Below are 25991 nucleotides of genomic sequence, written 5' to 3' on the forward strand. Positions count from 1 at the left end.
CCTGACCTATTTGAAGTAGGTTCGGTTCTTGGTGAAGGCTCAGTTTCACTTGTGTAAACTTCATCAAATTTCTCCTCAAATGTGGGAACATATCTAATACCAGATTTGTTGGATGTTAATTTAGTATTTGATGAAGAAGCCACAAATTTCATAGAGGAATAATTAAAAACTACACTTTTCTTGGTTATATAGCCTAAACCAGATTTTTCAAACAATGATCTTTGGCTTGCAAGTAATTTGTCCAAGTTACTAGAACTTTGAGCAAATTTTGCTAAGTCACCATTCAACCTTTTAATCATATCATTTAATCTTTCATTTTCAGCAATTAACTCTTGAGAAGGATCCACAATGTGCTTTCCTTTTAATTTTTCAAGTTCAGATTTTAGAAATATGTTTTCTTCAATAATGTCCAAAGCACATTCAGTTTTCTTCACTTTTTCTTTTAAAAAATCATTTTCAATTTTTAACACATCTTTTTCAAATCTGCATTTATTGTACTTATCTAACAGTTTTGAGGTGTTTAGGGTAAGATCATTAATAATAGCATGTAAATCATCTATAGACAAGTCATAGTAATTTACCTCATCAAGATTATTATTTCCAGCCATGAAGCAGTCTTTATCTTCACCTTCAGAATCTTCTTCCTCATTGGAGTCGTTCTCAAGATCCTCCCAAGCTGTCATGAGCACTTTCTTCTTTTCTTTCTTTCCTTTGTTCTCTTTCTTGAGTTTTGGACAGTTTAGCTTGAAATGTCCAGCCTCCTTGTAATGATGACACGTCACCTTGCTCAAGTTCATTTTGTATTCATTTGAGGTTGAACCCTTGTATTTACCCTTGTTCTTCATCATCCTTCTAAATCTCCTAACAAAAAACATAAGTCATCATCTGAAATACCATTACTAGACTCGCTCTCTATTGATTCTATTTTTGACTTGAGGGCTATTCCCTTTTTCTTTGAGTCTGGGTTTGTGTGTGTGGTTTCATAGGCAAGGAGTTTTTCTCTCAGCTCATCATAGGTTATAGGGCTTAGGTTATTGCTCTCGGCTAGGACAGTGGCAGTGGTTTCCCATTGTGAGGCTTCTAAGGAGTTTTCTCACTAGGGTTTGTTTTGAGTAGTTTGTACCTATAGCATCAAGGTTGTTGATTATGATTGAGAATCTCTCAAATACTTCATCAATGATTTCTCTATCCTTCATATTAAACATCTCGTACTCTTTTCGCAGCATATCAATCCTCGTTTCTTTGACCTGTTTAGTGCCTTTATGTGTAACCTAGAGTTTCTCTCAGATTTCTTTGGCTGTCTTGCATCTAGACACATTTTGGTACTCTTCAAAGCTGATAGCACAGTGAAGAAGGTTGATTGTTTTAGCATTCAGCTTCATCTTCTTCTTATCGTCTTCATTCCACCCAGCTTCTTCTTTTGGAGTAACCACTCCATCAGCACTTATTTTTGTTGGAATCTTGGGACCGCTCAGAACAATCTTCCGTATGTTGTAGTCAATGGATTGGATGAAGATCCTCATCCTCTCTTTCCAATAGGCATAGTTCTTCCCGTTGAAGAAGGGAGGCCTATTGTTTAACTGGCCTTCAGTTAGAGTGTAGGCAACCGTGGTTGTGCCTAAGTTGTTCGCTATTGGACCTTTGCTCCAAGCGTGAAACTTGATTCTTGAGACTAAGGCTCCTGATACTAATTAAAGGTTATAGAAGGCTTAGAGAAGGGGAGTTGAATCTTTGACCTTCTTCTAGTTTAATGAACAGACCCTTTTAAACCAAACTTGCAGTCTGAATCTATTTGAACTTAATAGCGGGAAATTTATGAGACAATTTTATTTTGTCTCATGAATATCAGAAAACAGGATAGAGCAGAGAAGAGAAAAGCTAACACCATCATGTATCCTGGTTCGGTTGCCTTGTGCTATGCAACCTACGTCCAGTCTCCACCACAACAGTGGTAGAATTTCTACTATAGTTAAAGTATTACATACACCAATTTCACATGATTGACACAATCCTTTTACACTCAAGTTCTAACCTAACTTGACTTTGGCTATGCTAATACCTTACTCTTCACTCTTAATGCTCACCCAACTAAGAAAGGAATACCTCAATGGTACTAGATACAAGACACAGATTTACCTAAAGAAATCTGAAACAACTCTAGGCTTTTCTATCAAGTGTATCACTCAGCCTTTTTCCACTCATTGGCTTTTACTTGAGCTCTCTCATTATGCCTTTTCACTCAAGAAATTACAGAAAGATAAACATTAAAAAGAAATTACAATCTATAAAACATGAAGGAGATTGACTTCTTCAACAGCCTCTTTGCTATGTGATAAACCAGATTTGCTAGCCTCTGATTTAGTTCTTCATTCTGGCGGAATGCTCCTTTGATTAGGAAACACTGTCTAGTTAGATGAACTTCTTCAAAGACCTTTTCTCAGAACATACACCTCAAGAACACTGGTTATCTCTCCTTGACTTCTGAATGATAAAAAAATCTTCTTTTATCTCCTTGCATGTTACTGAGTTGCTCTCTCTAGGTCAACTTCTGAAAATAGGAACTTTGCTTCTGACCTTCTCTTGTTGACCGAAAGACACAGATCAACAGAAATAAATATCTTCAATGGTAAACCCGGATCTTGGCTATTAAGAAACTACTTGGTCTCCAAGACACACTTGTGACCGTAGATGCACAGCAGTGGGAGTAGAGATTATCTTTCCCATTTATCCCATTTCGGACTGACAGAGAGTTGGAAAGAGGAAAAGAAAGCAATATGCATGCAATAGGAAATGTGTTACCTTTAACCTTTGCCTTAACTTGATTTGGTTTGATTTTGCCAATTTGACCTCTGCCTTTCTTGCCTAACCTTCTCTTTCTTTCTTCTTCTTTGAGTAGCTTAGGAACTAAGCTCTCTCTCTCTCTCTCTCTCTCTTTCTCAGAGTTCTGACCGAGACAGGAAAAAGTGAACGTTGCTTTGGGTGAAAGCAATTTGGAGGGATTAGCTTGGAGTGATGGATACGGGCTTGGATTGTTTTGATTCATGCAACCCGTTTGATTTTCTTGGCCCATCTGATTTCATTTTCTTGATTCCTTTGGGCTTCTATTTATTTGTAGCCCATCAGCCTTGTTTTTGTTTTCATTCAATTTGGGCTGCCTTTGTATTTTAATTTTGGCCTGCAACACTTAATCACAAATAATTAATATTAGTTAGATAATTTTCCAAAAATAATGTTTGTCATCATTAATTAATTTAGTTAATTTCTTAACTCAACAGAACAAGTAGTGACAACTCCCGGATCATGCAAGAACTTAGTTATAGGGTCCAAAACCTCGAAAAAGAGTTGGCGGCGAGGGGTCGCTATAATCCTAAGGCTAGTCGAAACACTCGTTTGCGTGTAGAGGCCCAGCCGAGCTATTCATGCACCTGATCCCCGCAGAGGAAGTCGGAAGAGCGGCAACGCCCGGGGTGGAAAAAGATGACGGGTGTGGCTAGAATGATGGTTGCACCTATTTCCATCACTCCTGAGACAAGTCGAGAAGCAGGGAACGAAGGGAGGAGCGGAAAAGGAAGCGTCGAGACCTTGTCGTGATCGGCGCCACCCCCTTTCACTTTTCCATCCTACGAATCCGGTTACCTAAGAATTTCGATAAGCTAACGGACATGAGATATGATGATACCAAAGACCCACAGGAGCACATCATGACCTTCGAAGCCTTGATGAATCTAGAGGGCGTGGAAGACGTGGTCAGGTGCTGGGCATTCCCCGTGACCCTAGCGGAGCTGACAATCCGTTGGTTCAACTCCCTCCCGCAAGGCTCTATAACCACTTTCTCAGACATCTCTCAAAAGTTTCTAGCCCAATTCACCACTTGAATCGCCAAGGCAAAACACCCGATCAATCTCTTCAGGATAATACAATGCATTGGCGAGCCTACGAGAAAGTACTTGGATCGTTTCAACGATGAATGTTTAGAAATCGACGACCTCACAGACTCCGTGGCCAGCTTGTGCCTGATGAACGGCTTGGTAAATGAGGACTTCTAAAAACACCTAGTCACCAAGTCTGTTTGAACAATACAGAAAATACAATGTGTGGCAAGAGAATACACAAATGACAAAGTGATTAACTATGTGGTGCCTACCAATAAACAGGAGCTAGCCGCCCAACTCTCCCACTAGATCGCCAAAACAATAAAAACAAAATAAAATACAAAATAAATATAAAATAAATCTTAAAATAAATACTAATAAAATTATGCATATTTAGTTCAACTTAATGAGAATTTTTAATATAACTAAAATAATAAGATGTTTAATTTTCTATAATCATTAACTACTGTCATACATATTTTAAACAAATAATTTAATCATATTTATAAAATTGTTATTTGTTTTCAAAGATATTACTTTTATAGTTAGACTAATGGACATATAACCATTCTCGATTTTTCTCACATAACTCCTATAAGAAAGCTTACAACTAATTAATACATTTGCTTCAAACAGAAAAAACTAGAAGAATAGAATGTAGAGAAATATGTTGTACAACAAGGATAATACTACACCACAATGCAAACTATCTATCATGTTTGTGAGTCTGAATTTATGACGTGTACCGAAAACGAAAATATCATTGAATGAGCATATGTTCTTGCATTGTTGCATCAGTTCAAATCACAAATCGTTATATATGAATTTTTGATTGTTTAATTTTTAGTTTGCTTACTTTTGAATAGATATAGAAATGACACCAGAACTCTATCTGGAACATTTAAATTTAATTTGAGACATGTGTTTGATCAAAAACCACATATGGTAATGAAAGCATTTAATTGCTGCAACTAACACTACAACCGTGTCACCTGATATTTTAATAATGACAATTTCCTTATATTTAAATTATATTTATTATTAATAAAGTGGTCAGATAAAAAAAAAATTAAAACTTGTCTTGGTCACAATAAATAATTTTTAAAAGGAAAAAGTTTTATATCCATGTAAAAAATACATGGATATTATCCAAGTAACTTCCTCTACACACGCATTCTCTCACCCCACAGTCATTTGTTATACACGCGCCTTATATAACGTATCGCATTTTTTGTTTTTTTTCTTCTTCTTCTTCAACCTAATAAAATTTGTCGTTCTCCTCTGTTCGCGTTTTTCTTCTCTACTCGCATTCTTTATTATTGATCTGCATTAAATTCAACATGATAAGCTCCGTCGTTCTTCTTCTTCATTTTCTTCTTCGATCTACACTTCTGAATGGAAATAATGAATGATTCAACTTCAAATTAGTTGAATGAAGTTATTACGTTGAGACAGCTAGGGAATGATTGTTGCATGCTATCACAATAATCTTAAATATTGAACAAAGTAAAAGGAGGCCACCGAACCGAACAACATTCATTTGGTGAATCAAAATCACAAAGGCCACCGAACCGAACAATGTACATGTGGTGAATAAATGGTGATCAACTTTCAATCAACAAGAATAGTATTTCTCCTCCTCTTCCTCCTCCTCTTCCTTCTTCTTTCAAAATCTTCTTCTTCTTCTTCTTCTTCTTCTTCAACCTAATAAAATTCATCATTTTCCTTTGTTTGTATTTTTCTTCTCTGCTCGCATTTTTCATTATTGATCTGCATTGAATTCAACGTAATAAGCTTTGTCCTTCTTCTTCTTTGTTTTCTTCTTCAATCTACACTTCTGAATGGAAACAATGAATGATTCAACTTCAAATCAGTTGAATGAGGTTATTACGTTGAGACAGCTAGGGAATGATTGCTGCATGCTATCACAATAATCTTAAACATTGAACAAAGTAAAAGGAGGCCACCAAACCGAATAACATTCATTTGGTGAACCGAAATCACAAAGGCCACCGAACCGAACAATGTATATGTGGTGAATAAATGGTGATCAACTTTCAATTAACAAGAATAGTATTTCTCCTCCTCTTCCTCCTCCTCCTCCTTCTTCTTTCAAATTTGTGCTCGTAGGTTCTTCTTCTTCTTCAGTTCAGTGGATAGTGTAACTAGGGTTTTGAAATTGGTTGTTACTCTGTTCAGTACTTCTTTTGCATGGAGAAATACTATTCTTGTTGATTGAAAATTGATTACCATTTATTCACCACATGTACATTGTTCAGTTTAGTGGCCTTTGTGATTTCGGTTCACCAAATGAATGTTGTTCGGTTCGGTGGCCTCTTTTTACTTTGTTCAATGTTTAAGATTATTGTTATGCATTTCGGAAGAATAATCCAAATCGCACTCATTCAACTGATTTTGAAGTTGATTCATTCATTGTTTCAATTCAAAAGTCCAGATTGAAGAAGAAAACGAAGAAGAAGAAGAACCACAAAGCTAATTACGTTGAAGTCAATCCAGATCCATAACGAAGAACGCGATTAGAGAAGAATAAGAAGAACAAGAAAGAAAACGCGAGCAGAAGAGAACGGTGAAGCCTATAACGCTAGCAGAAGAAGAAGAAGAAGAACTAAGGAAGAAGTAACATTTTTTCATAATGAGTGGGCGCGTGTTTTCACTCTCATTAATGCGCATGACTCTATTTGGAATTGGGCCAATTTGGTTACATGGTTGCATGGATGTGTAGCATGCCCCTTTCTAAAATACCTTTGTTTTTGTTGTGACTAGGATAGGATAAGAATGGATGTCCATTTATTGGCAACCCATTTTCCATGTTGAAAGGAACAAGTCCTTAGGATGAAGCAAAATAAATGTGGTTTGAAAACAAACTTATGTATGCCTATAAAAGCATGATTTGAGATAAGGAAATATACACAATACAAATACAAAAATCTTTCCTCTCTCTCTACGTACAAATTTTTTTTTATCTTATATCTTCATATACTACAACATATAATTTTAGTAGATATATTAATCATCCTTATTATACTGAGATAATAATCATTCTGAATATTATTATTAAAGCTATCTAATTATATTAAATTATTTTATATTATTACATCTTCCTTATTTATTTTACAACACGTTATCATCACGAGACTCTGATCAAATTTTTAGGAAGACTCAAGTACCAAATTTCATTATGTCAAAGCTCTCTCATCTTGAATTCAATGCTCTTGATATATCTGGAAACAATTATTTATCATGGATACTAGATGCTGAAATCCATCTTGATTCAATGGATCTTGGAGATACCATTAAGGCTGAAAATAATGCATCCCAGAAGGATAAAGCCAAAGCCATGATTTTTCTTCATCGTCATCTTGACAAAGGATTGAAAAATGAATATCTCACATTAAAAGATCCTACAGATCTTTCGAAAGACCTTGAAGAAAGGTATAATCATAAGAAAATAGTGATACTTCCTCAAGCCTGATATGAATGGACGCACTTGCGTTTACAAGATTTTAAATCCATAAATGAATATAATTCTACAATGTTTCGAATCACCTCACGAATGAAATTATGTGGCGAAAAGATAACTGACCATGATATATTAGAGAAAACTTTCTCAACCTTTCATGCCTCGAATGTGCTCCTGCAGCAGCAATATCGAAAAAAAGGGTTTAAAAAATATTCTGAGATAATTTCTTACCTTCTTGTTGCTGAACGCAACAATGAGTTGCTATTGAAAAATCATGAAGCGTGCCCAGCTGGCGCCGCCCCATTTCCTGAAGTAAATGCGGTAAATTACCCCAGAAGAGGTAAATGGCAAGGTTTTAATAACAAGAAAAATTATGGAAGAAAAAGGAATTATATTCAAAAGAGAGGATCTCACCAGAAGTGGGATAAAGAAAGAAATATCGTGCAGAATAAATCAACAGAAGATAAGTGTTTCCGTTGTGGTGGAAAGGGCCATTGGTCACGTACCTGCCGTACCCCAAGGCACCTAGTCGATCTTTACCACCACTCATTATGATGTATCTGATTTCTTTGAGGATCTTGAAGGAAATATTGGTCATTTGATCAATCATGGAATAGTTTAATGTGTGAGATTGTTAAGTATTCATGTAAATAAATAATGTAAAGAACTTATTGTTAAGTTTTATTTAAGTTTCAAATATGATGTATATAAATAATAAAATATTAATGTTTATGAATTTTGAAATCATTAAATATGTCATATTTTAAATAAAATTTTAGTATATGACATTATTTTTATGTGCAGTATTTCTTAGAAAAATAATTCCGATCAAGTATCTAATTTAACTGTGCATACTACTCATCTTATTATTATTTGTCTTTGAAGAGAATGGCAAGAAAATGTAATGAAGATGTATGCCTTGCGGATAGTGCAAGTTCGCACACTATTCTCAAAAGTGATATATATTTTACCCATCTTGTGCCAAAAGAAAAATGTGTTAATACTATTATTGGCTCAGGCAATGTGATTGAAGGCTCCGGAAGAGCTATAATTTTGTTTTTTGGAGGAACAAAATTCATAATAAATAATGCACTATTGTCTACCAAGTCTCGAAGAAACTTGTTGAGCTTTAAAGATATTCGCCGAAATGGATATCATATTGAGACTATAAATGAAAAAAATCATGAGTACTTATGTATCACAACTCATGATTTAAATAAAAAAGATATATTAGAAAAGTTACCCTCACTTTCATCTGGGTTGTATTATACCAAAATTAGTGCAATTGAATCACATGCCATTGTAAACCAGACGTTTACTAGCCCAAATGAATTCATAACTTGGCACGACTAATTGGGTCCTTCGGGAATAACTATGATGCTGAGAATTATTGAAAACTCCCATGGACATTCACTAAAGAACTAGAAGATTCTTAAATCTAGTAAATTTTGTTGTGCTGCATGTTCTCAGAGAAAGTTAATTTTAAGGCCATCACCAGTAAAGATTGGATTTGAGTCCTTGAATTCCTACAAAGGATTCAAGGTGATATATGTGGACCTATTCATCCACCATGTGGATCTTTTAGATATTTTATGGTCCTAATAGACGCATCTTCGAGATGGTCACATGTGTGCTTATTATCTTCTCGCAACCTGGCGTTTGCGAGATTACTGGCTCAAATTATTCGATTAAAAGCACAATTTTCAGAAAATCCAATCAAAGCAATTCGTCTTGATAATACTGGTGAATTTACTTCCCAAGCTTTTGATGCTTATTGTATGGCTAATGGAATAAGTGTTGAACATCCAGTAGCTCATGTTCACACACAAAATAGGTTAGCAGAATCACTTATTAAACGTCTCCAATTAATTGCTAGACCCTTACTTATGAGAACAAATCTCTCAACCTCAGTTTGGGGGCATGCTATTTTATACGCCACAGCACTTATTCGATTGAGGCCAACGAGTTACCATCAGTTCTCTCCTATGCAATTAGCTTTTGGCCAGCAGCCAAATATTTCCCATTTAAGAATATTTGGGTGTACGATATATATTCTCATTGCACCACCTAATCGCACCAAAATGGGACCCCAAAGAAAATTGGGGGTATATGTCGGATATGATTCTCCCTCTATAGTGAGGTTTCTTAAGATACAAACTGGAGATGTATTTAAAGCCCAGTTTACGGATTATCATTTTAATGAATCAAAATTTCCAACATTAGAGGGAGAGAATAAGTTTTCTAAAAGGAACTTAATTGGAGTGCATCATCGTTGATGCATTTAGATCCTCGATCAGGGCAATGTGAACTAGAAGTTCAGAAGATTATACATTTGCAAGAATAGCAAATGAATTGCCTGATGCATTTTCTGATACAAAGAGGATAACCAAATCTTATATACCGACAGAAAATGCACCAATTCGAATTGATGTCCCAGTTGGACAAATTGCCACCGAAGCAAATACATGCCAGAAGCGTGGCAGGCCTGTCGGTTCCAAAGACAAAAACCCTCGAAAGAGAGAGGTAAATACTATTCTTGTTAAAAAAGACATAGTAGAGATACCTGCAGTTGTCCAAAATTCTGATATAGTCTTTACGCCAGAAGACATTCAGGTACCTGAAAATTATGAAAATGACAAGATCTCGATAAATTATGTCTTTACAGGAGAGAAATGGGACCGAAATAAGATAATTGTCAATGAAATATTTGCATGCAATGTGGGATTAAATATCATGCATGAAAGTAAGGATCTTCAGCAAAGATTAGTCAAAGAATGTCGACAAAAGAATGATTGGCCAAAATGGGAAGAAACCATGAAGGCTGAATTAGACTCACTTGCAAAATGTGAAGTCTTTGGACCTGTAGTCTGTACCCCAGAAGATGTAAAACCTGTTAGATATAGGTGGGTATTTTGGTAGAAAACGAAATAAGAAAAATGAAGTTGTGCGCTATAAAGCCCGACTTGTGGCACAAGATTTTTCACAAAGGCCCGGTATAGATTATGAAGAAACGTATTCCCCTATAGTGGATGCGATAACATTGCGTTATTTGGTCAGTTTATCTGCATATCATTAACTACATATGCATTTAATGGATGTGGTAACAGCCTATTTATATGGCTCATTAGATCAGGATATCTATATGAAAGTCCCTGAAGGACTAAAGCTATCTAAACCATCCAATGAATATTCACAAGGGTTATATTCAGTCAAATTACAAAGATCTTTATATGGTCTAAAGTAATCTGGACAAATGTGGTATAATCGTCTTATTGAGTATCTGGCCAAAAACGGATTCAAGAATGATGATATCTGCCCCTGTGTTTTCATAAAGAAAATTGCATATGGATTCATTATTATTGCTGTGTACATTGATGATTTAAATATCATTGGGACTCCTGAAAAGATTCCAACAATTATAAAAACTCTAAAAGAAGAGTTTGAGATGAAAGATCTTGGAAAGACTAAATTTTGTCTCGGCCTGCAGATCGAGCATACAAAAAATTGGATCTTTATTCATCAAACAACATACACAGAAACGATCTTGAAAAGATTTTATATGGATAAGTCACATCCATTAAGTACCCCAATGATCGTAAGATCGTTGGATGTGGAAAAGGATCAATTCCGTCCTAAAGAAGAAAATGAAGATATTCTTGGTCTTGAAGTACCATATCTTAGTGCCATTGGAACACTAATGTATCTTGCTAATAATACACGACCTGATATATCATTTGCTATGAATTTACTAGCAAGATATAGTTCCTCTCTAACCAGAAGACATTGGAGTGGAATCAAACAAATCTTTCGATATATTCATGGAACGGTTGATATAGGATTGTTTTATCCATATGGATCCAAGTCACAACTAGTTGGCTATGTAGATGCTGGATACTTGTCTGATCCACACAAAGGGATATCTCAAATAGGATACGTGTTCACATATGGTGGTACAACTATATCATGGAGGTCCACGAAACAGACGATAGCAGCAACATCCTCTAATCATGCTGAAATACTAGCGATTCATGAATCTAGTCGCGAGTGTTTTTGGCTGAGGAGCCTAATTCAATATATTCTGTCATCATGTGGACTCATTGATCATAAGATAGCTCCAACTGTCCTATTTGAAGATAATACAGCATGCATTGCTCAACTTAAAGGCGGATACATCAAAGGCGATAGAACAAAGCATATTTCTCCCAAATTCTTCTTCACTCATGATCTTCAAAATCAAGGGACATTTGATCTCCAACAGATCCGCTCAAATGACAATCTAGCAGATTTATTCACAAAGTCACTCCCAAAATCCTCCTTTGAAAGATTGGTACATGAGATCGGGATGTGCCGATTAAGAGACATTAAATGATGTCGGCAAGAGGAGGAGATTGTACTCTTTTTCCCTTGGTCAGGTTTTTTTCCCATTGGAGTTTTTTTACAAGGTTTTTAATGAGGTAGTTTCCATCACAAAGGATTTTATACTCTTTTTCCTTCACTAAAGTTTTTTCCCATTAGATTTTTCTTTAGTAAGATTTTAATGAGGCATAATCCTAAATGGACATCCAAGAGAGAGTGTTGTGACTAGGATAGGATAAGAATGGATGTCCATTTATGGGCAACCCATTTTCCATATTGAAAGGAACAAGTCCTTAGGATGAAGCAAAATAAATGTGGTTTAAAAAACAAACCTATGTATGCCTATAAAAACATGATTTGAGACAAGAAAATATACACAATACAAATACAAAAATATTTTCTCTCTCTCTACGTACAAAGTTCTTTTTATCTTATATCTTCATATACTACAACATATAATCTTAATAGATATATTAATCATCCTTATTATATTGAAATAATAATCATTGTGAATATTATTATTAAACTTATCTAATTATATTAAATTATTTATATTATTATATTTTTTTATTTATTTTACAACAATTTTCAATTAAAACTTTTAAATTTACAGCGAAGTCATATTTATTGACAAAATAACTACCTTTTGTCCAATTTTTTATTTTGTTTTTTATTTAATTTACGTTACCCACAAAATGAGATGGCTTTTAATTTCTAATATCTTTTATATGATCCTATTATTTGTGTTTGGAGATTTTTTTTTTCTTACATGCATTTTGACTCTTAAAATACAAATATCTGTAATTTGTAAATGTTTAGAAACTATTTTGAATTGTCCCTCCTTTTTTTCATAACTTGAGTATCCACGATTAAGTACGGTGATGACTGACGACTAATTTCTCATTGGATTTGTAGATGCTTTGATGAGTGAGAGACAGATTTTCAGTTTTAAAGATTTTCCAAATGTAAAGGAAATTTTAAGAGTAATTTAATTTTATTAGGATATATTTTGCAGAAATTATTTTTTATATGGATGATAAAGTGGTGTATTGGCTGTATATTGGGGAAAGAGGAGTATTGCCGGAGTATGGGAGCAGGGTCACCACGGGGGGGGGGGAGGGGGGCGTTGTGGCTGAGCAGGTGGGGATACGTGGCAACACGCCGGGGGCGTGGTGCCTGCGACGTGGCGCAGCTCTCTCAACACGCCATGGGCGTGCTGACTCACCACGCAGGGGCGTGGTGCATGGTGTTCCGTGCAGCGCAGCAGAGATTCTCGCCGAGTCCCGAGGCACAGCTCCACCACGCGGGGGGCGTGTTGCAGGCTGCCTGCATGCAGGGGACAGCCCCCCCTCTCCGGGAACCAGCGAGCTCTTCTCCTTCATCTATATAAACGTCCATTGAATCTGAGGAAATGAAATGAGAGAGGAGAAGCAAGTTAGCAGCCGCGTAGGGGTTCTTCAATATATTGAGTTGGAGTTGAAAAAAATGACTGAGTGAAGGAGTATTGAGTAGTAGTAGTGAGTAGTAGTAATGAGTAAAAATAATTTTTTAGTTTAAGGGTTACAATAAAAAAAATGGTACGTAATTATTTGGCGCCCGAAGAACATATTATCAACTATTTGGATCATCCTATTTACGTAAGTTAGCAAATTTTAATAGTTTTTTGTATTTATTTTTTTTTTATGTATTTATGTTTGTTTTATGTAAATATAAATTGTAATGAGAATATTAATTTGTGTATTTTATAAATATTTTAATAATATAGTAATAGTATTTTTATAAAATAAACGTTAATAATAATAATATTATTTTTTTAATAATGTTGTTATTATTAGGAAATATATTCAGGAATGAATGAATGAATTTTTTTTTACCTTTTAAACATAATATATTGCGTATAGTAATAAATAAATATTATAATAAATTAAATGTGTAAATTGTATAAAACAACACACACGTTGTTATTAAAAAAGTTGAAGAAATAATATAATAATTTGAAAAATAAATAATAATAATACGTGATGTTATTATTATTATTAGATATTATTATAGCAATAAATAAAAAAAATTGTCGGTTAGTATAAAAAAAAATTATAGGTAGGATAAAGGAATAAAGAATTTAATTTTTTAAGAAATAAATAAATAAATAGATAAGCTATGTTGAATATTTTAATAAATATGTGAATGTTTATGAATATATTTATAAGGATTATTATTTAATTATTGTAACAGATATTTTTGTTGATGCAGCTTAACAGGAATTTGTTGGTGCGTAAACTGGATCCGCCACAGACGTGGAATCCGTTGGTAGAGAACCACTTACGCGCCACGGGATTTTACCACGTATCTAAAATTGGAGTTATAAGAGGATTTCATCCCATGTTAGCTGCTCTGGTTGAAAGGTGGAGGCCTGAGACCCACACCTTTGTATTGCCGATCGGTGAGGTTACAGTGACATTAGAGGATGTCGCTAATATATTCGGCTTACCCGTTGATGGAGAGCCTGTCAGTGGATGGACAGATAGCAGTAACGAGTTCGTTCAAAGTCAGGGCATAGCGATATTCGGTCGTGTGCCATCAGTCAGTCAAAATGCGAAGTCCTATATAAAGCTGGGTTGGGTTCGACGTATTAGAGATGCCGAGCTGTTGGACATTGAGGAGTCCATCAGGCGATATGTGAGATGTCAGATCTTCTGTTTGTTAGGGTCGACTCTATTCACGGACAAGTCGACCGCATATGCCCATGCGAAATATCTACCATTGCTTCGTGATTTCGAGCGGATCCATACTTATAGTTGGGGGTCAGCTTGTCTGGCACATCTTTACAGAGCACTATGCCGTGCATCACGATATGATACAAAGGAGATGGATGGCCCTCTGAATTTGTTGTTTGTTTGGGCATGGGAGCAAATGCCGTGTCTTGCTCCCGTACCGAGACAAACGCTTCCACCGGCCGAGATACCAGTTACCAGGAGGTAATAAGTGTTATGTTAGTTATGTGTTATTTTGATGATGTATGTTTGACATATTACGAGTTATTTAATTTATTTCAACTAACAATGTTTCAGATGGAGTCATTCGGAACGGACCACAGCGTGGTTATCGAAGACCGTAGAGACATTCAGGCATGATATAGACTACATGCAGGAGGTAAATAGTTATGTTTCTTCTGATTCGTTTCTTCAACCATTATTGTTAGGGTTTTAATATACTAATAATACTGTGGCAGTTTGAGTGGCGACCCTATGACGGGTTGATCATCCCCGACGACTTGCATGTTCATCTTGAGGTGTGTGACATCGTTTCTCCGTTGTTGTCCTTCGAGTGTGTCGAGTGGCACCCTGCAGACCGAGTGATGCGTCAGTTTGGATATGTACAACCTCCTCCGAGGGTACCTAGGGATATTCTAGTTGACCAGCATTGCATGGTTCTACGCGGCGTGCAGCTTCATGACTGGACTGTTTTGCATGGGCCATGGATAGTGGAGTGGGCCAACAGACGACACAGCCGACTGCGAGACCTGCACCCCCTTCCGACCTGGGATTTTTTACCGACGGTTGAGTACCGGGATTGGTACATGCGCTCCTACGGACATCTGTTGAGATTGACGGGGTACGTTCCTCATCATCCACAGCCACCTGCCCCACAGCCACCTCCCCCTCAGCCACCTCAGCATGCAGTGTTTGAGCCATTTCCTTATTATATACCACAGCCACCTGCCCCACAGCCACCTCCCCCTCAGCCACCTCAGCATGCAGCGTTTGAGCCATTTCCTTATTATATACCACAGTCGCCGGCCTACAGTCATGGTAGCCATCACACTCAGGGCAGCCACCACTTTCAGCAGTCTCAGCACAGCCACCACTCTCAGCACAGCCACCACTCTCAGCAGCCCGAGCACAGCCACCACTCTCAGCATTCCGAGCACAGCCACCACTCTCATGATCCCATACTTACCATCCCTGCCGGTCATGATTGGTTTGACTTCTCTGGCGACGGACCCGGAGATCAGCAACTACAGCATTGGACTGATGCTGGTTTGGGTGGCTGGTCAGATTTTAGTGGTATCCCTTCACCGTCAGTGCCGGCTGATCCACGTAGGGCATCAGTAGATATGGGACATGCTTTGCGGGGTCGTACTTCTGACCACACGTCAGAGAGTGCGTCATGTGATAGTGGTTTTATCCAGCGTCAGCGGGGATACGCAGTTGTTGACACGTTCAACCCCGGCCCATCCGCTCCGATAGATGCAGGTGGGTCGGCCGCTCCGACAGATGCAGGCGGGTCGGCCGATCCGACAGATGCAGGTGCATCAGCCGCTCCTACAGTGGCAGGCGGTTCGGGAGCTCCGGGGGTGGATGACTCAGTTCGAGGTCACCCATATGACCTACGGACGGAGCGAAATCCACCTGATAGGTATACTCCATCGCGTTTAGGGACGGGCATTATGCGTAAGGGACTGCACTGGTTTGTTGGAAAGAAGTGAGCTTCGGTTGTTAACTTAATGTGAATCGTGTTTTAATGTTTGGTTTATTAAGTTATGTAATCAGTTAATGTTTGTTTTGTATATCAGTTTAATGTTTGGTTTATTAAGTTATGTAATCAGTTAATGTTTGTCTTGTATATCAGTTTAATGTTTGGTTTATTAGGTTATGTAATCAGTTAATGTTTGTTTTGTATATCAGTTTAATGTTTGGTTTATTAAGTTATGTAATCAGTTAATGACAATGTTAAGGTACCATTTGTAGTTCAATGTATAGACTTCAATTGAAAAATATAAAGACGTCTAATTTCAAAAGCATCGACTAACAAAATACAAATTACAAAATACAAACATGACAATATTAAACTACGAAGCAGCACCACTCGGTCCAGCACGATGAGGACACCTACTCCGACTATGACCCTGAGCACCACAGAGACGGCATATCCGAGAACCTCGCATGTCGCGTGAGTCCATTTCATTCAAGTATCGGGTCAGTTTAGGCCTGCCTTTAGACGTTCGCCTCTGCGCGGGATTAGCGACCAATGTGGGTCCCTCATAAGCAGGCCATGTATCGGGATCACCTAATGGTGTGAACTCAAACTTATATACTTTACGAACCTCTGTCATCTTGTACACATCATGCACATACAACTGCCAATCGAGACGCTGGTTAGCACAGCAAGCAATAACATGGCGACATGGTATTCGTTCAACCTGAAAGTGCCCACAGTCACACGTCCGTCGCGCAAGATCAACAACTAGAACCTTTTCAGTAGTCATTTCGCGCACTTCAAACACCTCATTTCGTCTATCAAAACGGTGCACAACTATATTCCCAGCATGTTGCATACTTGCTTCTATCCGCTGTTGCGCAAATGCGGAGTACGTATATCCGGCACGCTTGCGTTCGTGAGCATCGGCACTCTTCCGCGTAAAAAGTTCATTTAACCTATAGTATGTTGCTCGGACTAGCGCCAACACAGGTAGATTACGGGCACCCTTCAACACTGAGTTAATGCACTCCACAAGGTTCGTTGTCATATGCCCCCATCGATGTCCCTCGTCGAATGCTAATACCCAATGTCTGAGTCCAATGGCATCGCACCACCTGGCATATGCCTCGCCTCGCTCTTCCAACCTCTTATAGTTGATATTGTACTCCTCCACCGTTCTTGAATACCCTATGTTGACAACAAGCTTCTGCAAGTGAGGGACTTTGAATGCCCTTAAGAAGTTACTGCCGATGTGTCTTATACAAAACATCCACCATGCTCTTGGAGGTTGCCAGTCGCCACCGGAACGATTTACTACTGCCCTTATTGACTCATGTCGGTCTGAGATCATACCCACGCCGTCTTTTCTAACAACATACATTCGCAGATTCCTGAGAAAGAAGTGCCACGCATCAGCTGTCTCCCCTTCCACCAAGGCAAAGGCGATAGGCACAATGTTCTGGTTTCCATCTTGTGCAACAGCAACTAGAAGTGTACCTTTGTATTTTCCGTATAGGTGTGTGCCGTCAACCTGAACCAGGGGCTTGCAATGCCTGAATGCCCTAATGCATGGATTGAAACTCCAAACTACACGATGAAGTATTTTTACACCTTGCGCCTCCTCATTCCCGTTGTACAGTGGTCGTGTTTCTATTTGGACAACTGAACCAGGCATCTTCTGCACCATGACTGAGAGCCACCATGGCAAGGCTTGGTAAGAATCCTCCCACCCACCGAAAACATTGGCTATGGACTTCTGCTTTGCCAACCAAGCCTTTCGGTAACTAATGGTATAGTTGAACCTTGACTGGACTTCCGCAATTATAGATTTCACCTTGATGGACGGGTCCGTCTCGACCAATGGCCTTATAGCATCAGCAACTGTATCTGAGTCCAGCTTGGAATGATATTGTGAAATCGTTCCGATCGTGCACGTGTGCCTACCATTGTATCTTCGTATCTCCCAACAACCTTTTTTCCGTATCAAGCTAGCTCGGATAAGCCAGTCACATCCATGCCCGTACATCTTGCATTTTGCATAGAACGTCTGTGGCTCAGACTCATAGACCTCATAGTCAACTCCTTTAGATATAGTGAAATTTCTAATTGCTGCGACGACCGACGTTCTACTACTGTATTCCATTCCAATCCGGAACTCTCCGTCCTCAGGATCAGCGATGCCTACAGAAACTCAAAATCATCATTTATTGCTAAAGGCAATGTCTAAACTAACAAAAAGTTATTATTTAGTCGACACGTACCTATGTTTGCATATTCCGGAAACTCGGGGGCATGCATGGCCTCGAGATCCAACTCACGCATAAAAGGTGGAACATCCATCGGTTGACTGCTAGACGGATGAACCACTACATTCTCTGCTGCTGCCTCAACTCCCACGTCACCATCCTCATCTTCGTCGCCGGCCTCATAAGTGGCTTCGAAGTCCTCTTCGCTGTCACTATTCATTCCTTCGTACACTGCATCTCTATCGTCATGTATGTCTATATCGTTTTGAACCTCCACAGTTTCAAACTCAACGTACAACTCAATCTGTGGGTGTCGCATCTGAGTCTGCCGATGAATTTGAAACATATTCTCCATACTCGCTTCATCAGTAATCGGAAGGACATCAAACTGTATTAGACCACCAAAAACTACAATCGGATTTCGATACAGAATTCTGCTCACTCTCATTAATGTACCGTTTTCCATGCTTTGACAGAGGCCGTTCTGCAACTCCATTAACGTCATCGTGCATGGAACCACAAACGAAAACGGATTCTGGGACACAAACCTCACTCCCTCATGAGTATTATGTATTATCTCACCGTTGCGATACACCACCAAATTTGCGGTTCCCTCCATTACACTAACAATATCCTCAAATAACACTAAAAACACACTCAAATCTTCTTCACTATGCAAACTACCACCGAGCTCTGCCTTATATAGAGGTGAACTTAACACGTGCCCCACGTGCTGATTCAGCACGCCCCCCACGTTTTGCATACGTGGACCAATGCCTGTTTGCCACGTCACCACGCCCCGCACGTGCTTCCCCGCCAACCTATAGCCACGTCAGCACGCCCCCTGCGTGCTGACTCAGCACGCCCCCCGCGTGTTTCCCTTTCTGCGCCAACCCGTGATTGCCACGTCAGCACGCCCCTGCGTGCTGACTTAGCACGCCCCCTGCGTGCTGCCATGTTGGCCCAACCATATCAACCCACGTAGCCTCCACGCCCCCCACGTGGTTCATGCAACACGCCCCCTGCGTGTTCTGCCTCCCTCTGACACGTCCATCTTTGTGTTATACACACAGTTATTCCATTTTCAGGGTTTACACCATAATGTTTTCCATATTTAAAATAATCAGCCTATATTTTGGATATCAGTTTTGATTTTTATTGAACTGATTTAAAATCAAAATTTATATTAGATATAATCTTTGAATTGATATTCAGTAAGAAGATATCGTATTAATTTTTAAAAAAAATTAGTAAAATATTGTCATTTATATATCTATTAAATCTATTAAATAAATATTATAATTTTATTATGTAATATTGTTAAATTAAAATAAAATTAAACATTGAAATAATAAATTTTACATTAAATTTTAAATAAATTTTTATGATATATTCTTCCACAAATACTTATGTAATATTGTATAAAATTTAAAATAAAATAAAACTAAAATCAAGTATTGAAAATATTTTAAACTTTCTAAAGTTGATTGAGAGAAAGACAGCTCTTTGTGCTCAACCACCCCATTGGATTTACACTTTTTTATTTGTGCAACTCACAATTCAGAACTTATTAAATATAATATTGAAATAACAAATATGTTCCTACAAATTTATAATTTAAATAGATTAGTCTTCAAAAATAATTTATCTGACGTATAAATATTTAGGAATTTATTTATCGTGTTACTCTAAATATAATAATGGGTCACTATCTAAAAATGAAAGGCCCGAAAGATTTTTTTACTTAGCCATTGACTCATAAATCCTAATTCAATTTGGGTTCATTGTTGGTTGTGGGTCAATTTATGTTATATATCGTTGTCGCGCCGTTAGATGAAAACATCAAAGTGGCAGGTTTTAATTAAAGAAAAAAAAAATAGCAACTGTTTTTTGTTTCGGTCTTTTACAAGTATACTACACTACATGAATTCTTTTTCCCACCTGTGGAATTCGAACATGTGGTTGTTTAGGAGGCATATAAGGTGCCACTTAATTCTTTTAATTTTTTTCATGATATTTTTTAATTTAATAAATCTGTCTAATTTTAAATTTAAATTTCTGACAAAAGAAATTAAATAACTTCTCAGTTCTCATGAACATTCAAGACTACTTAAGGTGAATTATTATTATACAGTTTAATGAAGTATTTATACACACTTTCAGATTTACATAAATAATATTACTACAACACAGTTTTGTTAAACATGGTGTATAAGCAATCAAAAAAATAAAATTATTTAATTTGTAAATTAATCATCTTATTTAGAAAAAAAATAAAAAAGAGTTAGATTTGGAAATTTCTTAAAATTTTAATATTATTTATTATTTTAAATTTTTATAATTTTTTATTATTTTATGTTTGATGAAATAGATTGGACCATTCCTAATCTCTATTCAAAATTTAACAAACTAAGATTTTTGGCCCTGCATATTGGTGTGGTCGGTAGAATCCTATATATTTATTATGTATGGTAGAAACTCACGTATTTGTATAAAATTGATAGTTAAAAATCGTTAAATGATAATTTAGTTAAATCTGTTAAATGATCTTGCAATTCTTATTTATTAATTTACACGAAAACAATTGCATATAAATATTCACCTTTATATATTTAAAAAATTAAACTTGTACGGGGAAGGCGAGTTTGTTATATTTTTCTTGATATCTTTTTATGAATGGTGCAAGTGTAGGATGTGAATGATGTTTTTATCAGCAATAGATGAAGTGATCAAGTTTGGAGTTGCTAGTCCATCCAAGATATCAGTGATGGGTATCTCACATGGTGGCTTCTTGACAACCCACTTGATCGGCCAAACATCGGACAAGTTTGTGGCCGCAGCCGCTATCAACCCTGTTTGCAACCTTGCACTCATGGTTGGCACAACTGACATCCCTGATTGGTGCTATGTAGAGGCTTTTGGAACCAACTCCAAACATAGCTTCACACAAGCACCTTCTCCACAACACTTGACTCGCTTTTACAACAAGTCTCCTATTTCACACCTCTCTAAGGTTTGTACACATTGAACATGACACACGTTTCTTATTGTACTACCACCTACGAAGCATGGACACACCAATACTTAGCCAAAATATGTATTTCTCTCTTTTCTTTTAATTCTCTCAAATTTTCTGTTCTTTTTCACCTAATAAAACGAAAAAAGTACATAAAGAGTACGTACGGATAATAAAATTGTAAAAAAAATTAACAAATTTTATTGATGTTGATTTATTGAAATGATAAACTATAAAGATATTTAAACTATTTAAACTAGACCTTACCTTTCATCTACGCGTCATCGGAGATGAATAACTTATTTAAAAAATTATATTAAACATTTAAATTGGTGTTTAACGATTTTAAATTAAAAATTTGTTTTAAATATTTTTTTTATTTTATAAATTTTTTATAATCATTTTCATTGTTAAATTGATTTTTTTGTCACTTTAAACGAACATTTTGATGTGTGTATTAGATAAATAAATTTTTAATCAATTTTATTATACAACAATTGAGTTCCAAAAAATTATCATTATAATACCAATTAATTTTCGATACAAAACGTTCAATTTATTTTAAAACATTATAAAACATTTTAGAGTACAAAAATATTTTAGAGTACAAAAACTTTTTATATTAAAATTATATAAAGTTATATTTTTATTTGTTTTTTTATATTTATTTTAGTTGATAAACTTAATCTTTTTATGTGGTATTTGTTGTTTTTTTTATTTTTAGTTTTTGTTGAGTTTTTTTTATGTAATATATTCTTAGGATGACATATTTTTTTTGAACGATTGACTTTATGCATTTTTATTATTTTTTTGTTCATCTCTATGTATATTCTTCGTCTGAAAAATATGTATTTGATTTGTTTATTTTTTTCTTTAAATTTTTAATTGGTATATTATCTTCGTCTAATAATACTAGGGTTGGTGAAGTTGATTTCTATAATCATGAAAAATATAAAATGAGCAATATAAATAATGTTTTAAATTATTGAAATTTTTCGTAGTATTATTTATTTTATTTATTGTAATAGGTGTTGAGTTTCAATAATTTTTGTTAGGATAAATATTTTAGTAGTTGAGAGTCTTCTTCAAGATTAAAATTATTTATTTTGATTTCAAATATACAAGTATTATATTTGTGTAGAACATATCCAAATGATACATGAAAGTGAATAGTGACTAGTTCCTCAGAACTTGTTGACTTGTTTTCAGCTTAATTTTTGAGTTACTATTCCCTGAATGGAACCAATGAGAGTAAACAAACCAAAAACAAAGCCTAAAATGCTTAAACTCCGAAGCATGATCCACTTAGCACTCTATGCTTCAGTATTAGACAGACCTAAGTACATTCCACTGGAAAATATATAGTTAATGGCCAAAAGATTAAGCTTCCTAGTACTCCCAAAATCTGGTTGAAGTAAGGGAACATCAATGCAATCACCGTGGTTGATGTCAGGTTCGGAAAGAAAATTCAGTTCAAAATTCGGTAAAAATGACGGTTTCAAGAAATATGAGTGATTCACAAATTTACTATCCGAGTATTGAAAGCCGAACCAATTCTCAACAATGGCAAAAAGTGGCTGACTATACACCTGCATCAAAAAAGTGAAAGAGATACTTATTTTAAAACAGAGAGAATGTCATAGCAGACATGATAAACTACACAATTATTTTATTATAGTTTACTCCAATAGTGAAATTAGAGAACCACATAAAAAATTTAGATTAATGCTTTATAAGGATTCAAACTGAATAAAAAGATACATTGAAATTGAAATAGAAACAAAAAAGATAGGTTGAAATTGAATACAAGGAGAATTAGTCTACTTTTTACCCAATTTTTTGACACAACAATAAAAGGGACTCTTCAACCTAACTTGTCAACCCCATAGTTTGGAAATTGAATCGAAGGGACTCCTCAACTTTCTACCCAATTCCTCGACGCAACAAGAGATGGACTCCTCAATCTCAATTGTCCACACCATAGTTTCATCGTGAAACCAAAAAAAGGGTTTTCAAACCTCTAAATCATTCTATACGACGACTACCCTAGTTTATAAGGTATTTATAACTTATTATTAGGTTAAAATATAGAAAATTCTAAGCCTATAAATATAAGGTCTAATCTAGTAATTAAATATACAAATCAAAATACATCAAATTAAATTAAAATATTCTAAAAATATAAATTAATATCTTCTAAATAATACTTGAACTCTTCATATCTCGAACATTTGAAACATGTATCATTTATCCAAGTTTTTTTGTTAATTAAGTCTAACCAAGTTGGTCTAACATAACAAAAAAATAATTATGACTAAAATTATTCTAAGTCTTATTGTTTAATTTAGTTGAACTTGGTTCATAAAAAGACTTAGATCTGTAGCATTACTTTAAAATTTAAAGTTTGATATATATACTAAGACTATGTTGTATTTGTGTACCTGATATGCACCAACAAGGTGAACCACAATACAAACATTGGCAAAGTTAACAAGCCAATAATACTTGGAGGATCCAAAACCTGTTAAGAGGTTTCCTGGTGTATCATTACCAAAAGCTGCATATCCAGCTCCTCCACAACCAAGGTAGAAGAACGTTGTGATCGCCACCGATATCACGGAGGCCTTCTTCATAGTTTGGTTTTCCGGTGGAGGTGACTTCAGAGTATCCTTCAACAATCAAAGCAACTTATATTAGAATCTATAGTAGTTAAGTTCTGGTATGATCATAGAACAGATATACCTGAATTTCCAAGAGAATTGTTGAGAATGGATAGGAATATGATATGTCACCAAGTGCTTGAGCAACAACCCATAACTTTTCAGTTCTACTCCTGCTTCTGATTCCTTCAATGCTACCTTCAACATAACCTTTTTCTGCATCAAATTGTAGAGTAAGAAAGTTAAATGCTTGTTGAATTGTAGCTCGCAACCTCACGAATCAAGCAACTGTCTAAAGAGCATACCTTTGATTTGCAGAATGGAAAGGGCCATTCCTATGAAAGAATAAGCAAATGACATGATTGCAGCAACAACCGAAAGCCATTCAATGTTATGGAAGTTTGGTATCTGTGAAAGTACAACTTGTATAGCCCCAAAAATCAGCATATAATATGCATCTACAAACTCACATGCTACTTCTTCTTCATTGGTATGGTAACAAATTGAAACCAAGATTGTTCTGTAGTCACAAACTAAACTAATATCAGCAATCATGCATATAACAAGAGAGTACTAGTCTATAAGTCTAAGATGATGCACCTTATGCTGATAGCTGATGTAATAACATAAGCAATTCCAAAACCATATAAGCTTATATTCACAAGAAGGCAACATAACTGTCCATTCTTTAGTCCTGTAATTCAGCCAACAAGAATTTTGATGCAAAGACTTAAAAAGAGTAAGAATAAAGAGAAGTAATGATGAGAATGTATCTAGATGAGAATGAACAGCATCGAGGTAAGAGGCACTATGGTGAGGTCCAAATTGAGGATGTGGAGAACGGTAAGTGTTGGAGAGAAGGAAAGAAGAAATGAGAGTGAATGAAGCAATGATGAGAATGGAGAATGGCCCTGCAATCCATCCAAGCTGTCCAATGCTCCATGCCAGAGACAGCACTCCTGATCCTATCACTCCTGTCACTATGTGCGCCACCGCCATCCACGCCGTCCCTATTCATCATTCATTCGTTCTTTCATTCTTCTACGTTTTGGCCGCAATATTGTTGCGGCAGTGCCAACACTGTCTTGGCAATTGGCTCTGCAGCAATTGCGGCCGTTGCATGTAGATTTGGAGATATGTCAAAAACAAACCTGTTCTTTTGAGAGGGTGAGAGAGCAACAATGGTGTCTTGTCATCATTACTTGAAGCTGGTTCTGCTGCTAACCCCATGTAATTTGTTGCTTTTAAGGTTTGTTGAGATCAATCCTCAATAGTCAATAGAGATCAGAAGTTGTTGACTCTTTATATCCGCCTCTTCTCACAAAAGCATAATAACGAATCGCATTTAAGGTTTTCTACTTTTGTTGTTAGAGCCTTAGCAAACAGAGCATGAATTATTACTTCTTTTTTTATGAGGTTTCTTGTTGGTATTATTAATGTAACGTGAGAATGACATGATCAACATATAGATGGAAAACGTGCTATTTACTTAGAAAAATATCTGAGAACTATCAAAATTGATTGTTTTTGGTCATAAATTAACCATCGATGTTTAAAAGTGTGTATTAAAAATATGTTGTTAAATTATTAAACTAAAGTAATTGAGTTAATGATTAAAAGTTATAGCAAAAAACAATCGATTCTGATAACCCTTTAACATTTCTTATTTGTTTATTCATTTAATTTAATTTGTTTTTCAACGATGGCTGGATATTAGTTTATTCCTAACGTTTTAAGACTAGCATTTTTATCTTTTTAATATCGAGGATACTTATCAAGTACATAACCCATACAAATTTTTTCAGTAATTATAAAACTGAACGTGTAAGCCTATGAACCACAATATTGGTTTGGCACAAGTACGAAATAGTATCACGTAAT

General features: G+C 36.1%; 2 protein-coding genes across 2 annotated transcripts; one reads left to right on the top strand and one right to left on the bottom strand.

Annotated features, from left to right (window-relative positions):
* The first annotated feature begins 21135 nt into the window (after positions 1-21135).
* On the top strand, positions 21136-21462 carry LOC140183329 (acylamino-acid-releasing enzyme 2-like). Its single transcript, XM_072231664.1, has one exon. It carries the CDS (start codon positions 21136-21138, stop codon positions 21460-21462), a length of 327 nt encoding a protein of 108 aa, XP_072087765.1.
* A 1069-nt stretch (positions 21463-22531) lies between these two features.
* LOC112789809 (probable amino acid permease 7) lies at positions 22532-25511 on the bottom strand. The gene is made up of 6 exons (XM_029296481.2): positions 25262-25511; positions 24711-24804; positions 24416-24630; positions 24193-24326; positions 23892-24119; positions 22532-23039 (listed from the first exon to the last, which is right to left on the bottom strand). Exons 1-6 carry the CDS (start codon positions 25338-25340, stop codon positions 22764-22766), a joined length of 1026 nt encoding a protein of 341 aa, XP_029152314.1. The 5' UTR covers positions 25341-25511; the 3' UTR covers positions 22532-22763.
* Positions 25512-25991: the final 480 nt, after the last annotated feature.

This window comes from Arachis hypogaea, chromosome 3 (assembly GCF_003086295.3).
Source record: "Arachis hypogaea cultivar Tifrunner chromosome 3, arahy.Tifrunner.gnm2.J5K5, whole genome shotgun sequence".
NCBI lineage: Eukaryota > Viridiplantae > Streptophyta > Magnoliopsida > Fabales > Fabaceae > Arachis > Arachis hypogaea.